This window comes from Fragaria vesca, linkage group LG3 (assembly GCF_000184155.1).
Source record: "Fragaria vesca subsp. vesca linkage group LG3, FraVesHawaii_1.0, whole genome shotgun sequence".
NCBI classification, from domain to species: Eukaryota; Viridiplantae; Streptophyta; class Magnoliopsida; order Rosales; family Rosaceae; genus Fragaria; species Fragaria vesca.
Genome location: NC_020493.1, coordinates 26,860,523 through 26,874,923, shown reverse-complemented (window position 1 = coordinate 26,874,923; position 14,401 = coordinate 26,860,523). Strand labels below are relative to the sequence as shown.

Below are 14,401 nucleotides of genomic sequence, written 5' to 3'. Positions count from 1 at the left end.
TCAAACTTATACGCATTTTCATCAATGGCTTTACATTCTAATATAAATGCAAGCGTCTGAGCATTCTAAATATATATGAACTGAAACTAATATCACCCCAATTAATGGCTAATGGCTTCCTTGTCCTCCTCCTCCTTTTCATATTCTCTACTTTCGTTACAAATATTCATGCATGCAACCAAACTGAACGCAGCTCTCTTCAATCCTTCGCCCTCACCTTGTCTACTTCAACTCCTCTGAATTGGACTTCCGGTGATTGCTGCCGTTGGGAGGGCATCTCTTGTAATCGGGGTGGTTCGGTCACTCATTTGAGCTTACCCTCCAAAGGCCTCAAACTCAAAGGAGGTGATTTCCCTTCTTCGTCACTGGAAAATCTCACACATCTAACCCACCTCAACCTCTCCCATAATTCACTTGATGGTTCGATAGAGCCAAGTAGTGGCTTCTTCTTGTCCTTGAGTCATCTTGAGGTACTTGATTTGAGCTATAACCTTCTTTCCGGAGAGCTACCGCTTTCTCTACCATCCATCAATATTCAGATTGTGGATTTGTCCAACAATAACTTCCATGGTGCAATTCCATCTTCATTTTTTCAGCAAGCTAGAAACTTGACTAGTTTCAATGTGAGCACCAATACCTTGTTAGGTTCTATCCCCTCATCGGTTTGTCTTGATTCTTCACCCTTCATTAGGTTATTGGACTTCTCTTTCAATAATTTCAATGGTAGTATATCTCAGGGAATAGGGGAGTGTTCCCAACTAAAGGTTTTTCGAGCCGGGAACAATAACCTTTCTGGATTACTTCCACAAGATATCTATAGTGCTACCACGCTTGAAGAAGTTGCAATACCTTTCAACTCCATTTATGGAGTCATTAGTGACAGAATTGTCAACCTCACCAACCTTGCAATTCTTGATCTCCACTTCAATCAATTGAGTGGCATGATCCCCTTCCACATTGGGAAACTCTCCAAGTTAAAAAACTTGTTCCTCCAATTCAACAACCTTGAAGGTTCTCTGCCCCCATCTCTGATGAATTGCACTGACCTTAGAGAGTTGAATCTCGGCATCAACCATTTGGAAGGTAATATCTCTACCTTCAATTTCTCAAGACTAAGTAAACTCAGTATACTTGATCTAGGTCAGAATCAGCTCACTGGTATCTTACCAAGTAGCCTTTACTCATGCAAGTCTCTTAGAGCGATTCGACTGAGTAGGAACGATTTAGAAGGAGAAATTCAACCTGAGATTCTATCTTTGTCATCGTTGTCCTTCCTCTCGCTTGGTTTCAATAGGTTGACCAATATCTCAAAGGCAATGAGGATATTGGGGCGTTGCAAAAGTCTTGTATTCATATCCTTTGCATTTGGTTTTCAAGGTGGGGAATTGCCAGGTGATCTTGGAGTGACTAATTTCGATGGACTCCAAAATCTTCGGCATTTGTCTTTAGATGATTGTGGCTTCACTGGTCAAATACCTGCATGGTTGTCTAAGCTCAAGAAGCTAGAGGTCTTGGATATGTCTTATAATAGTATCACTGGTTCCATTCCTGGTTGGTTGGGGAATCTTCCAAGGCTCAAGTTTTTGAACTTGGGGGCCAACCTAATTTCAGGTGACCTTCCAAAGGAACTCTGTAGGCTACCAATGTGGATGTTCGAAAACACTACTGCTACTCAAGAAGATGATATTGAGCTTGAATTGCCCGTCTATGGATCGCGAGGTCCTACCTTGTTTGTACAGGTTACCTTGTCTTACTTTCCTCTTGCAATGGACTTAAAGAGCAATAACATTAGTGGGAGCATACCTATTGAGATTGGCCAACTGCAGCTTCTCCGTCATTTGGATCTTAGCAACAACAGCTTCACCGGAAACATCCCGGAGCAGATATCTAACCTCAAGAACATGGAGACATTGTCACTTTTTAAAAATCATTTGTCCGGGAAGATTCCGTCCTCACTGACGAGGCTCAATTTTCTGAAAGACTTCAATGTCTCATACAATAACCTTGAAGGCGAAATACCAACAAGCACTCAGCTCCAGAGCTTTAATGCCTCGGCATTTGAGGGGAATCCGAAACTTTGTGGCGCTCCACTTCCAACTGAGTGTCAACAAGCTGAGGGCAATGATTCAAATAACAATGAAGATAGTACGGAGGATGAGGATGAATATCAGATTCCATGGTTGCATGTTTCTGTTATTCTTGGGTTCATTTTAGGATTTTGGGGTGTTTGTGGCCCTTTGGTGCTTAAGAAGAAGTGGAGGTATGCATATTTTGAAGCCATAGACAAAGCTCAAAACAGGATTTATGTGATGGTAATCAGGTCATTCAGGTGTATGGCCAAAATGCAGAGAAGGCTTAAAAGCTAGAGTAGACAATTATTCTTAATCTGTTGTTATATTTTTCGTGTTAATCTCTTATTTTTGTCTCATCAACAAATATTGTAATCTCAAAACCATGCTTGGTTGTCACTCTTGAACTATCGGTCACACTATACCATATATAGTGAGACATAACAATTCTACCAAAGAAGTAAACAATGATGGCAGTTAATGGTTGATTCAAGATTCATAACTAAGATTCATAACTAAGATTCGTTTGTCACAATTGGAAAACCAAGAGAGACCAGCATGCAAAGCATATATGGTACAAATGATTCTTTGTTTTGGACCTCTAGAATATGGGCCCAAAGAACAATTACTATTTAAGGATAGTTCTATTTAGAGATAAGTTGGATAATGATGGTGTTTGAAGAACTAGAAGAAAAGAAGAAAAGAAGAAAAAGAAAACTGTGTGTATATGCAATGGATGCCCAAAAGCAATCTACAAGTTCTCAGTACATGTCTCTATCCCCCTCTTGTAAATACCCCGATTCTCTTTTGCCTTTCTTTGGGCCAAAGTAAACTAAAACCAACTGAACCTAAGCATCCTATAGCATTCTCTAGCAACATGAAAAAACAAGAACAAAAGAGAAACAAACCAAAGCACGCTCTAAGCTTAATTTACATGATACAACACTCCTGCATTATTACCTCCTTGTTCGTTTCCTCGGCCTCCCTGCACTTCCCACCTGATCCGCCTCGCCATTGTCTCTCCCCCTCTTTCCGCTTCCAGCCACCGCCGTCTCTGGTTTCTTAGGCGGCCGCCCGACCCCTCTCCTCCCCCTCCCACCGCTCTCCTGTCCTCTTCCCCCTCGCCTTCCCCGATTTCCACTAGCGCTACGAGTCACCCTCTCTTTCTTCTCCACCTGGTCCGTTTTCTTCCTACCTGTCCTCTTTTTCTTCTTTTCTTCCTGCTCTACCTCCACCTCATCCTCCTCTTCTTCATCCACCATGCAATCCTTGCTCTCATCCTCTGAAACATCCGACCCATTACTACCCCGCCCAACTCCTCTCCCACTATTCTGCTTCATTCTCTTCAAGAAGCTCGCGGCGCCTTGCTTCTTCTTCAGGTCTTCTTTCTTCTCCGTCTTCACCACCTCCAAACCCTCATGCAAACTCACTCCATTTCCGCCGGACTCATTAACATTCGTCTTCGCGTCTACATTCTTCCTGTTCGTCGTCGTCGTCCTCAGCCTTCCCCCTCCCCTTCTTTCTTGAGTCGACCTTCTCTTCCTCACACCCTTCTCCTCGACCTTCACCGTAGCATCAATGTCTTCAACCTTCACCTTCGCTTCTTTCTCTTCCACCTCCACCTTCCGAACAGTTCCTTTCTTGTTCTCCGATAATGCATTGATGGAACCACGTTTACCACACACAACAATCGAAGACGACTTGCTGGGTCTCATGGACGTTGTAGTAGTAGTAGTAGTGATATCCGACTCTATGTTGGGCTTTGGCTTCACTGTACTCACGGCGGGTTGAGGTTTCGGTAGCTGGTCGTTCATTTCCTTCAACACCAGCGAGCGTAGCTCTAGAGCCGCCACGTGTTCCGGCGCGGCCTTGCGGTAGAAGACGACGGCGTTGCTGAAGACGAGGAGGAGGTCGCGGAAGAACTTGTGGCTGCAGTCTTTGTAGACCCCTTTGTCGAGCCTGGATTGGACCACGTGGAGGTCCACGTGTTCTCTAATAAGGTTCTTGTACCTTTGTGACTCCTACAAAGAAGGAAAATTAAACACTTAAAAATCTAGGGGCTCCATGGTAATCTGATATATACATTTGCAAAAGGAGAGGAGTGAGGGCCCAATAAACAATAGTGGCCCACCACTTATATTTTAGCGCTTCAGGAGCTGTACACTCGGGCATGTGTAAGTGTAACATTCTCTATGTTGGGGCTTAGCGTCAATTCCGGGCGGAACATCATATATTACTCAAAATACACCAAAAAGTTGAGTGCTTAATTTTGGAAAAATAAAGAAAAAACACTAGTGCATCATAAATGAATAGAGGTTACTAGGGCAGCAATTAAATTGAGGAGTTAATAAGGAATCATATATTCATGGTTGTGTCACTTGAGCAAATTACTAGATTCCACAGTAGTATGAAAATCTAACTAAAAATTTCATGCCATACAAAAAAAAAAGCATTTCATTGTCCGTCACTAAATAAGATTGTATATGCGTGGATACTATTATGTTTCTGTTAATACCTTATGTCATTAATGTCCACTTTGTCAATTTACTAACCACACAAATTATTCTCAACCATCCTCAATAAATCTAATGATAAATTTTTTATGTCATCAGATTTACATCAAGAGTAATTGAGCATCTTTAGTCACTTACTGACCAAGTGAACACTGTCCAACTTATTGTCACGGGACATTGTAACCGTCTCTACCTAGCTATGCCAGAAATTCGAATAAGATACCCACCAAAAGATCGACGGTTACATACACACGAGTGGCAACGCGTAACGTCCCTGCGGGACCTCTAAGACCTTGGATTAACGCAAAATTTGAACTCCCATCCAAAACCCCACAACCACCTAAGCCAACTCATCTCCATCTTGACTACCGTTTTTGTACTGTAGCACCAAGTTCATTCCATCCTTGCTAAAACTTAAATTACTCTGTTACAGCGTTACATCATCTCACACACTCCCATAATCCCCTCATTAACCCTATTCTCCCAATGTACCAAAACACCCCCGTCACAAATCCACAATGACAATTTCACCATCATCACCGGGAAATGCCACACCGTGATTGGTTCACACTCGAAGAAGGCCTGATCTAACTTAAGAGTTCCCCTCGTCCAGGATTAACTATTTAAATTTTATCAGATAAATAATAAAATTCGTATTAATTTGGGTGATTAATATAATGAATAATACCTGGCTCCGAAGCCGGCGCTGGAAAACGGAGCCGAGCCGATGAGAGCGGACGAGCCTGAGGACCTTGACCAACGGCTCAAGTTTAACGAGCTTAACCCGTTTCGTGGTGGCGGGAGAAACTTCCTCACCACCCTCGGGCTCTTCGCCGCTGCTACTCTCGCCACCTTTACGACGTCGTTTCCTCTTCCTCGACAAGCTAGCCGAGCTTTGCACATCGCTGTTGTTCTGCTTCCTCACCTCCTTCTCCACCGCCCGTTTCGCCCCGACCACCTCGTCGGGTCGACCCGACGGCTCTCCTCCATCCACGTCGTCGTCGTCGATCACTTTCCCGTTGGCGGAGGCCGGTTCGGATCGGGTCTGAGGCTGGGCCGGATCTGATCCCGGGCCGGGCGCCACGTCGGCTTCCGCTTTTTTCTCGACGACGCCGTTTGGCTTCGCGTCGCTTCGCTGGCTTGTGGAATTGGACTCGTTGAAGGATCGGTTCTCGCGTTCCGAGGAATCGGAGACGAAGTCCTCGCCGGAGTTTGATTTTCCGGCGAGTTTCTCCGATGGCGCTGTTTCTTCTCCTCCGCCGCCGCGATGGAGATCCTCTGCCGGAGGCGGCGGCGGCGGATTCAAGCTCCGGTCTCTGTCCTCCTCCATCTTCTTCACCTTCGACTCCAACGACCTGCAACACATACAAAACGCACACACACTCAGATCTCCAAGGCCATCAAAACGACGACGTCTCACAGTCAGATCTCAATCAACAGAGAATTTTTACACGATCGAAACGTCGCGGCGGCGGACCTCGCGGCGGAGCTCCTCGACCCTTAGCCTGCGGAGCTCGTCAACCATCACATCAACGCCGCCGTCTGCGTCGGCGGCGGCGTCGTATCTGCGTCTGAGGTCGTCGAACTTGTCCCTACAGCTGTGAGGAGTGAGGGCCGGCGCGGCGGAGGACGAGGAGCTTCGGGAGTGAAGCTCCGACGCGACGGAGTCCCAGCTGTTGGGGCCGTGGCGGTTCACGGCGCACACGAGCAAAAGCTCCTCTAACGTCCCCCACGGTTGCGCGCTCGTTTCGTGTTCCCTACTAGCCATGCTCCTCCTCTCATTTCATCCTTTGTTCGAGTTTTCAAAAACAATTAGGGTTTTTGGTTTTATACGATCAAGATGATTTTCATTTTTTTTTTAACACACAATGGATGGGGTGATGAATGCACAGAGTTTTATTATGTTTGTTCGTCGCTTTTATATTCGCCATACAAGACTACAAGAGTGCCCTGTGCCCCCCGTCCTTTCTTCTTCTTTTTTTCGGGTCAAGCTTCTTAAAGCTCGCGGCCTCGCTCCAGCGCCTTTGGGCCTCATTTTCAAATTGGGTTCTCAACCTGTTTTTATAACGAAATTCCGAGATTAACAGTTTCTACCTCACCGTAAAAGTGATGAGAAAGATTCAAAGAAAACAAATAAGAATGTGTATGGTCGGAATTTTGAATACTTATGGTTGGTCGGAATGTTGGAACTACATACGTTACGTATCTTTGCATTAACATATGTAGCACGAAATACAAATTAATGTTATGTATGATTGAAAAAAAATTAAAAAGATTTTCTTCACTGGAAGCGACAAATCTTGTACATAGTTATGATATAAAGATCCAATCTCGGTTATGAGGGAAGTTGGTGAATGCCACGTATAGCAGAGGGCGTCGCTTTGCATATAAATGAAGTGTCGGTCAAACAAGCGAGGCAACTGATAATCATCAATGAACAATCATTAGATTGAATTTTATTTGCTCGGACGTTACGATCCTTAAATCTTGTCCCGAATTACTTTTTTATCTGAATAACGCAAAAGTTCTAAAAGCTGATTTTCGACCATCTCCCAATAAGTAACGAGCAAACATGTTATAACCCTACATATTGCAAAATCTCCTTCACAAGTGTCGGCAATAATTTTCATCAAAAAAAAAAAGTGTTGGCAATAATGAAAAATATCATAATTATAAAAAGACACTCATAGGTTAACAGTACAAAGGAGCCCAAACATAAATACATCATTACACTACACCACACAAGAAGCCCAAACATATATTACATCTCAAACAACCACTCACACAAAAACCCAAAGAGAAATACATTATAAGAAGGCCCAAAAGGCCCAACAGACAGTTCATTTCATCATAATTATTCCATCTAAAATCAAATTCATCTCCTAAAAAATGGTTCATAATCTCAAACCTCCCGAAATCCCCAAATCAAAAATCTCAAATTATCACGAGCGGGAAAAACCACCGCGACCTGTTTAAGTTTCAAACCCAAAATTTAATCTCTCTCTTCCTTCTTTAAAGGAAACCCGAACCTCATTTTTCCAAATTTTACACTCTCTCTTTCAAAATTAGGGTTTCTTAGGATTTTAGGGCTTTTCAGATTCGAATGCCGAAGTCCACGAAACGCGACCGGAGCGCCGCCCAAGGCCGCGGCGTCGACGACGCCGAGGAGGCCGAGCGTCTCCGATCCGTGAAGCGCGAGCGGCTCAACCCTGAACAGGATGAGAATGAGTCCACCGAGCAAGACGCCGGTCAACGGCGAGCTCTCCGATCTGACTACAATGATATCCTCAACCTCATCAGCGGTGTGTGTCTCTAATTATCCGAAATTGAAATTTGAAATTTTTTGTTTTTGATTTTAATAATTTGAATTTTTTTATTTATTTAAATTTACTGGGTTTTGTGATTGTTGCAGAGAAGAGGAACGATTTATTGAGACCGGAGTCGGAGAAATTTGGGGTTATTATTGATAGAGTTGAGAGGCTGCATAAGCAAGGTACTCCATTTACTATGTGAAATTTACTGGTAAAAATTGAGAAGGGTGAAAATGAACTGAAAGTTTGAACCTTTCCTTAGAAAAGTAATTAATTTACTGAGGTTCTGTAAATGTATATGTATTGCCAGTTGGATTGAATTTCTCTATGTTGTTTGGTGAAATTTCAGATATTTACTTGTTCTTATGAATTTGCGATGTCCGTTGATTTTTTTTTTTCAGTTCAGAAGCCAAGGGAGCAAGTGGCAGACGCAGAGGCACTGTTGGACATAACCAACACACTGGTGACATCTGTGAAGTCACAGTCCAGTGCTGGTATTACCCCGGCGGACTTCATTACCTGTTTGATTCAAGATTTTGGGCAGTTAAGGGACGGGAATGCCTTGATTCGGTGGAAGGATGTTGGGCTTGGTGTGGCGCCAATTTTCAGGAGGGCTCATGGGTGCTGTACAATGTGAGTTGTTTGTTATGAATTTGACTCTGTAAAGGGTTTTTGTGTATTTGACGTTGTTTGTTTACTGACTTGTAATTTTGTTACTTTGCTGAAGGCTTGGACCCATGAATACCGAGTATAAGGAAAGGAAGGTTGGTGTTCGTACTAGACGAACAAAGCCTACTACGACTGATGAGCCTGAGGAGGTAAAGTTGATCATATTGGGTGTATTCCTTACTCTGGAAATTATAGTTTTATTATTGCTAACGGGCAATTGTAGATCTTATATATCTGTGTTAGCCAATGCAGTGGCAATGTCTGTGTTGAGAACTTTGCTGATTCTGTTTACTCATTTGTGTTCTATATCCAACAGATTGATGCACAGGAAGAAGAAAAAACTGATACGGACAGGAATATGTCAACTATGTTTGAGATTTTAAGAAAGAACAAACGCGTACGACTGGAATGGTTAATATTAAACAGACTGTTCTTTGCACAGACAGTGGAGAATTTATTTGCTCTTTCATTCCTGGTTAAAGATGGCCGGGCTGAAATCATAGTTGATGCAAATTGTTGTCATTTTGTTGGTGAGTTTGTTACAACAGAATTGTCACAGTTTTCTTCTCGTCTTAATTTGTGTGTTGATTGGTTTATTCAATATTTCTTCTCTTCTTCAGCACCAAGGAATGCTGCCAAGGCCACTGAAGTGGCATCTCGTGAGGTGGTTTATAGACACTTTGTGTTCCGATTTGATTTCAAGGACTGGAAGGTATAGTCTACTTTTCATTCTTTTAGTGTTACGGCTTGCAGTTAGATTCTTAAGAGAATCATGTATCTGACAATATCTATTAGGGGCAAACAGTCCAGTTTTGAAAATGCCAAATTTCAAATGATTTAATTAGTGCAAGATAGTGTATAAAATTGAATAAAAGGCTACCACTTCTTTCTTGTTTGTATATATGACAATCCCTACTTGATTTCACTATGAAATTGAAAGAAAGCAGGCATCTAAAGTATAAACTAGAGGCGTGTTTAAGTTGGCAAGCTTGTTGTTCTGTTTTTTATTTTGGTTGGTGGCCAAATTTATCTTTTTTATGCTTGATCATCTGTTTTTGAACATATTGTTTCTTATATTCTTACAGTTGATGAAGGATATGGTGCCCGATGGTGAGGAGCTAATGCCACATAGAGTCCCTCCCAACTCTGAACCTGCCTCACAGGAGGAACCGGCTGCATACAGTTCCCAAACAGGCCACACAACTCCAATTAGGAAGCTTTCCAGGAATCGTGGCCGGGTTGTGCAGGAAGAAGCTGTTGTAGAAGAATCCCCTGAATGTGATAATGGTCATGCTGGAGGCACATTTCGCAGGTCTAAGCGCAAGCTTTAGCTTTTATGAAATATGAGATTGTCTGTGTTCAGGTTTAGTTTTGCTTGTATATAGGATTAGGTAGATAGCCTTTCTACCTAGAATAGATTATGTTTTTCATCAGCTTGGGTTTGACACTGTTCTGATCCTTTTGGAGCTTACTGACTTGTGCCATTAGCATTATATTCTCTATCAAACCTGCTTTTCGTTCCTAACCACCATTTTCAAAGAAAATTTCCATATGTTCCGAAACTTTAAGTCAAACAAATTGATGATATTGATCGAGTGGGCTTCAAAGGGCATTCCAAATTTACGAGTCAGAAAACAATGTCACGAGTGGCCTCATTAGAACTGACCTAAGTATTGCTATTACGCCAAATGTCATTAGTGTGCAATTGCATCAGCTACAAAAATTTCATCTAGATAGACGAAAATTGATCATTGATCCATTCAATGTCTTCTACTATTTTGGTAAGTGTCCAAGAAGGATCAAGAACCATGAGTGTCCAAAGAAGGATCAAGAACCATGAATTGCATCAATGACTAATTTCCTTCCACTTCCAACCTTAAGTCTATTGTTTCAAAAACAAGACTGTCATGTAACTCTGGACCCTCTGCAACTTGAACTTGGAACTGGGGACTCTTCTCTCTTTCTTGAACTAGCAGCAATTGGGTTGCTAAGGGAATCACGGATTACAAACCCCCTGGTGTTAGAGTCACCAATCATCTAACCACCAAAAGTTTATCAACTATTTGATGGAGCTTGCCACTTAAGGTTTTCTATGTTACTCGTATAGTTTACATCGAAGTGTACCAAGTCTATTTTAGCTGCAAATCTGGCCTAAAATCTAACCAACGTAAAAACGTTTCACGCGGGTTAAAAAAAAAAAAAGACCGCAGTAACGCGGGAAAAGTACAGCTGGTAATAAAGCACCCCGCCAATTTTCCTTGGGAATCACCGACTTATATTTGGCCATTTAGGGTTCAGTTTTGTGATCACTCTAAAATCTTTGTAAATTCCGATGGCTGAGAAAGAGTGTCATGTCAATCCTGAGCTACTCAACTTCGGCCAAGACCCGACTCCACGGCGAGAGCTCCGTTCCGAGTACCTCGCCGTCCGGAGCTTCACCAGTGGTATACTTGCCGTAGTCCAAAAGTACATATATTATCAAAGTTAAGTTTGTTAAATATTTTTGGTTTTCATTCATGTTGCAGAGAAAAAAGACGATTTAGTGAGCCCGGATTCGAAGAAGTTTGATGTGATCATTGACTACATTGACAAATTGCACGAGCAAGGTATCATTGAACACTTTTGGATTTTATTAGTTGGAGAAGTAGAAATGAATTTCGATACTATGATCCTGTATTTTACTGATAAGTTTGGCAATACCCCTGGGGGTTTTCAGTTCAGCTTCCGCGGGAACAAGTAGCTGATGCGCAAGCACTTTTGGAAATAAGTAAAACCGTGGTGGCTTCTGTTATGTCACATTCTAACGGGGAAACTGATGGGTCAAATTTCCCTTCTTATTTGGAGGAGGATGTCATGTAGTTTACTAGATGTGAAAAACCTTTTCGGTGAAGCCTCAAGACCCATTCAATTAACCAAGAGGCAAGATGGTATATGAATAGCAAAGTTGGTAGTGTGTATATGTTGAAATGCAAGAGAGAGAACCTATATGTATAGGCTTGTTGGTGGCTGAAAAGTTTGACAAAAGGATGGAGATGCATTGATGGTGCATACAAACATTGAAGCTTGAATTAAGGAAGAAGTTTGAATTCTCTTCCTTGTGCATGGACGTGAAGGATTTGCATGGGAAGTGCATGAAGAATGCATGCATATATTTGCCTATATATAGAGGCATCTGCAATGGTGCAAAAGATATAGAAGAACCGGTGAGAGAGTGTGATAGAGAGAAAACTCCAAGTTGTGAGTTTGTGTGTGTAACAAAATAAAGTGTGTGAGAGTGTATCCCTTCAAGAGTGAGTCTTGAAGTAGTGTTTCTCTCCGTGTAACCTTTATTCGAATAGTGGAGGTTCTTTGTTGTTGTTGCCCCGTGGACGTAGGCACTTTGCCGAACCACGTTAATACCCGGTGTTCTTTATCATTTTCTTTCCGCTACATTTTACATTTGTGGTTGTGAGTTCTGATTCCATTCTACAGTTTATTCTTCCGCATAATCCAACAGAAACTACCCCAACCGATTTCATTACCGGTTTGATTACACATTTCGGGCAAGTTAAGTCATCAGTGAACAAAGATGAGGCCAATGTGTCGCTTAAATGGAAAGACATTGGAATTTTTGTTTCACCAATACTCAAGAGGGCTCTTGGATGTTGCACAATGTGAGTATTTGAATGAGATCAAGTGTTGATGTTGTTTTACTTTTGTTTTTGTTCTAACTCATGGTTTGTGAATTTTGAAAGGCTTGGACCCATGAATGCTGTGATCAAGCAAAAGAAGGCTGCTGTCTGTCGAACAAAGCCTACCACAGCTCATCTGCCCAAGGAGGTAAATTTTTTTTTACTCGTTTATATTGTGTGTTGTATGTGAAGTTATTGATGTAAGTACTTAAGTAGTTTGTAATGTAGTAGTCTGCTTTTGTTAATGCTATGTACTTGTGGTTTGTGCACAACAGATCAATAATGAAGGAGGCGAAAGAACTGATACAGACTTGAACATGGCAACAATGTTTGAGATTTTAAAGAACAAGAAGAAAGTTGATCTTAATTGTTTGATACTGAATAGAAGGTCTTTTGCACAGACAGTGGAGAATCTTTTTGCTCTGTCATTTCTAGCGAAAGATGGCAGAGTTAGAATTGCTGTCCAAGTAAATGGTTCTCATATTGTTTGTAAGTGGAACAGAAAACAACACAAGTTTCATTTATCTCATATATATAGTTTACATTAGCGTTTGATCCATCTATGCCTATGGCTTATTGGATATTCTCTTGTTCAGCACCTACGAATGGTCCTGTTGCCAATGAAGTGGCCTATCACCATTTTGTGTTTCGATTTGATTTCAAGGAATGGAAGGTATTAGTAGTGTATGATCATTCATTGCTAAATGATTTGTAAAATTTGATTTCTTCTTGAGTTTTAGTATATCAGCATTTTCTTGACACATGCACAACGTTGTTATTTGCTTTGCAGATCATGATAGAAATGGTGGCTGTTGGTGAAGAGCTCATGCCTCATAGAAACCACACAAAGTGCACACCTGCCTCGGGTGACAAACCAGCAGCTTTCAATTCCCAAACAGACACCCCACACACAATCCAGACTCGAAAACATACCAGAAACGATGGCCTGGTTGTACAGGATAAATCTACTGCAGAAGAATTCTTGGAAAATGATGATGCTGCTGGAGCTACAGCACTACGCAGGTGTAAGCGCAAGCTTTTGTTTAATTCATGTGTCAGCGGAAGTTTAAGTTGAGGGCAAGATTGGATTTAGGATCCTCTACTGATCTTAGGGTGGTGTTGATTTTGCACTTTTGTCGAAAATGACGCAGTTTATTGATTTAATACATAATGATTTAATACAAAATGATTTACTGCAGGTTTTGGGAATCTATATTCCTGGTGATATTTTGAAATGAATGTCCATTTTGTATTGTCGTGGATCATATTAATATATAAACTCACCATTGATCAAAATTGCTTGTGCTAATTAGAAGTCACAGGCAATGCAGAAATAATGATCAGCTGTGATAGATACCAACTTAATGAAAAATGAAAAATCATAAGCTGTTCTAAAGGTTTGTAACTTGTTAAGTGGTGAACCTAAGCACACAAGAATGGGAAACAATTAGGGGTTTGAAAAAAAGTGAAATGTCCCCATTGTTTGGAAATCAGTCTTCTCTCAACTATATCATGACGTAATAGTTGTCTGTAACCTGTGTTTGAGTTCTTGAACCTCGAATTTTCATAACTGATAGCAAGTATTTTACACAGGTTAAATGTGATCAATGTCAAGGTGACCAATGTGATCTCCCCAAGAGAAACTCTTTCCTTTGCTAATCTTTTGAAATGTTTCTTCCAACAGCGCTTGACCTTCTCCCACTTGCCCGACTGCTGCCTTCCTCGCCTCTTCATCTTGAGCGGCAGCGATGCCTTTCATCGCCAGGAACCACTACAAGTACATAACACCCGTGTCATCATTAAACCAAGATAACCATTGTCTATGATACAAAATGCCTTATCAACAATAACAGCATCACCCAAAACCAATTACATTAATATTATCCAGCAAGCATATACAAAATGTGAATAAATTTCTTGACAAGGAGACTGAATTCTCTCGCTCCAATTTGTACATGGACTAGACCATGCAAGTTTGTCAAAAGCATGAGATGTACAACTTAAACCATTCAATTCAAAATTATTTGACAATGAATGAAGTAGCCGGATCCTTACAAATTTCTGAGATTAGACTTTCAAATATATTTCAATCAAGAACACTTGTCGTCTACTTCTCCCGGGATTTCACCCGAAAAGGCCAAACAAGTCTCCAAGGAGATGGATATACC

At 41.6% G+C, this 14,401-nt stretch overlaps 4 protein-coding genes across 4 annotated transcripts; 3 read left to right on the top strand and 1 right to left on the bottom strand.

Moving 5' to 3' along the window:
• Nucleotides 1-104: 104 nt before the first annotated feature.
• Nucleotides 105-2,366, top strand: LOC101311559 (tyrosine-sulfated glycopeptide receptor 1-like). The gene has a single exon (XM_004296259.1). The coding sequence runs from the start codon at nucleotides 105-107 to the stop codon at nucleotides 2,364-2,366; it is 2,262 nt and encodes a 753-aa protein (XP_004296307.1).
• Nucleotides 2,367-3,025: 659 nt separating this feature from the next.
• LOC101311266 lies at nucleotides 3,026-7,131 on the bottom strand. Its single transcript, XM_004296258.1, has 4 exons — nucleotides 7,084-7,131; nucleotides 6,034-6,359; nucleotides 5,271-5,937; nucleotides 3,026-4,090 (listed from the first exon to the last, which is right to left on the bottom strand). The coding sequence occupies exons 1-4, from the start codon at nucleotides 7,129-7,131 to the stop codon at nucleotides 3,026-3,028; spliced, it is 2,106 nt and encodes a 701-aa protein (XP_004296306.1).
• Nucleotides 7,132-7,629: 498 nt separating this feature from the next.
• Nucleotides 7,630-10,263, top strand: LOC101303685 (non-structural maintenance of chromosome element 4-like). Its single transcript, XM_004295096.1, has 7 exons — nucleotides 7,630-7,884; nucleotides 7,995-8,075; nucleotides 8,295-8,526; nucleotides 8,621-8,711; nucleotides 8,879-9,092; nucleotides 9,183-9,274; nucleotides 9,648-10,263. The coding sequence occupies exons 1-7, from the start codon at nucleotides 7,686-7,688 to the stop codon at nucleotides 9,891-9,893; spliced, it is 1,155 nt and encodes a 384-aa protein (XP_004295144.1). The 5' UTR covers nucleotides 7,630-7,685; the 3' UTR covers nucleotides 9,894-10,263.
• Nucleotides 10,264-10,894: 631 nt separating this feature from the next.
• Nucleotides 10,895-13,471, top strand: LOC101310978 (non-structural maintenance of chromosome element 4-like). Its single transcript, XM_004296257.1, has 9 exons — nucleotides 10,895-11,006; nucleotides 11,088-11,168; nucleotides 11,279-11,412; nucleotides 12,034-12,215; nucleotides 12,297-12,381; nucleotides 12,509-12,722; nucleotides 12,830-12,906; nucleotides 13,024-13,287; nucleotides 13,433-13,471. Exons 1-9 carry the CDS (start codon nucleotides 10,895-10,897, stop codon nucleotides 13,469-13,471), a joined length of 1,188 nt encoding a protein of 395 aa, XP_004296305.1.
• Nucleotides 13,472-14,401: the final 930 nt, after the last annotated feature.

Bases quoted from the DNA above. Each gene is read 5' to 3' on its own strand.
- LOC101311559 (XM_004296259.1), top strand. From the start codon at position 105: ATGGCTAATGGCTTCCTTGTCCTCCTCCTCCTTTTCATATTCTCTACT.
- LOC101310978 (XM_004296257.1), top strand. From the start codon at position 10,895: ATGGCTGAGAAAGAGTGTCATGTCAATCCTGAGCTACTCAACTTCGGC. The intron at 12,723-12,829 runs GTAAGTGGAACA...TCTCTTGTTCAG, and splicing joins AAATGGTTCTCATATTGTTT to CACCTACGAATGGTCCTGTT. The intron at 12,907-13,023 runs GTATTAGTAGTG...TTTGCTTTGCAG, and splicing joins TTGATTTCAAGGAATGGAAG to ATCATGATAGAAATGGTGGC.
- LOC101303685 (XM_004295096.1), top strand. From the start codon at position 7,686: ATGCCGAAGTCCACGAAACGCGACCGGAGCGCCGCCCAAGGCCGCGGC. The intron at 9,093-9,182 runs GTGAGTTTGTTA...TCTCTTCTTCAG, and splicing joins AAATTGTTGTCATTTTGTTG to CACCAAGGAATGCTGCCAAG. The intron at 9,275-9,647 runs GTATAGTCTACT...ATATTCTTACAG, and splicing joins TTGATTTCAAGGACTGGAAG to TTGATGAAGGATATGGTGCC.
- LOC101311266 (XM_004296258.1), bottom strand. From the start codon at position 7,131: ATGGTCGAAAATCAGCTTTTAGAACTTTTGCGTTATTCAGATAAAAAA. The intron at 6,360-7,083 runs GTAATTCGGGAC...GGATGAAATGAG, and splicing joins TGCGTTATTCAGATAAAAAA to AGGAGGAGCATGGCTAGTAG. The intron at 5,938-6,033 runs GTAAAAATTCTC...TATGTGTTGCAG, and splicing joins CGCCGCGACGTTTCGATCGT to GTCGTTGGAGTCGAAGGTGA.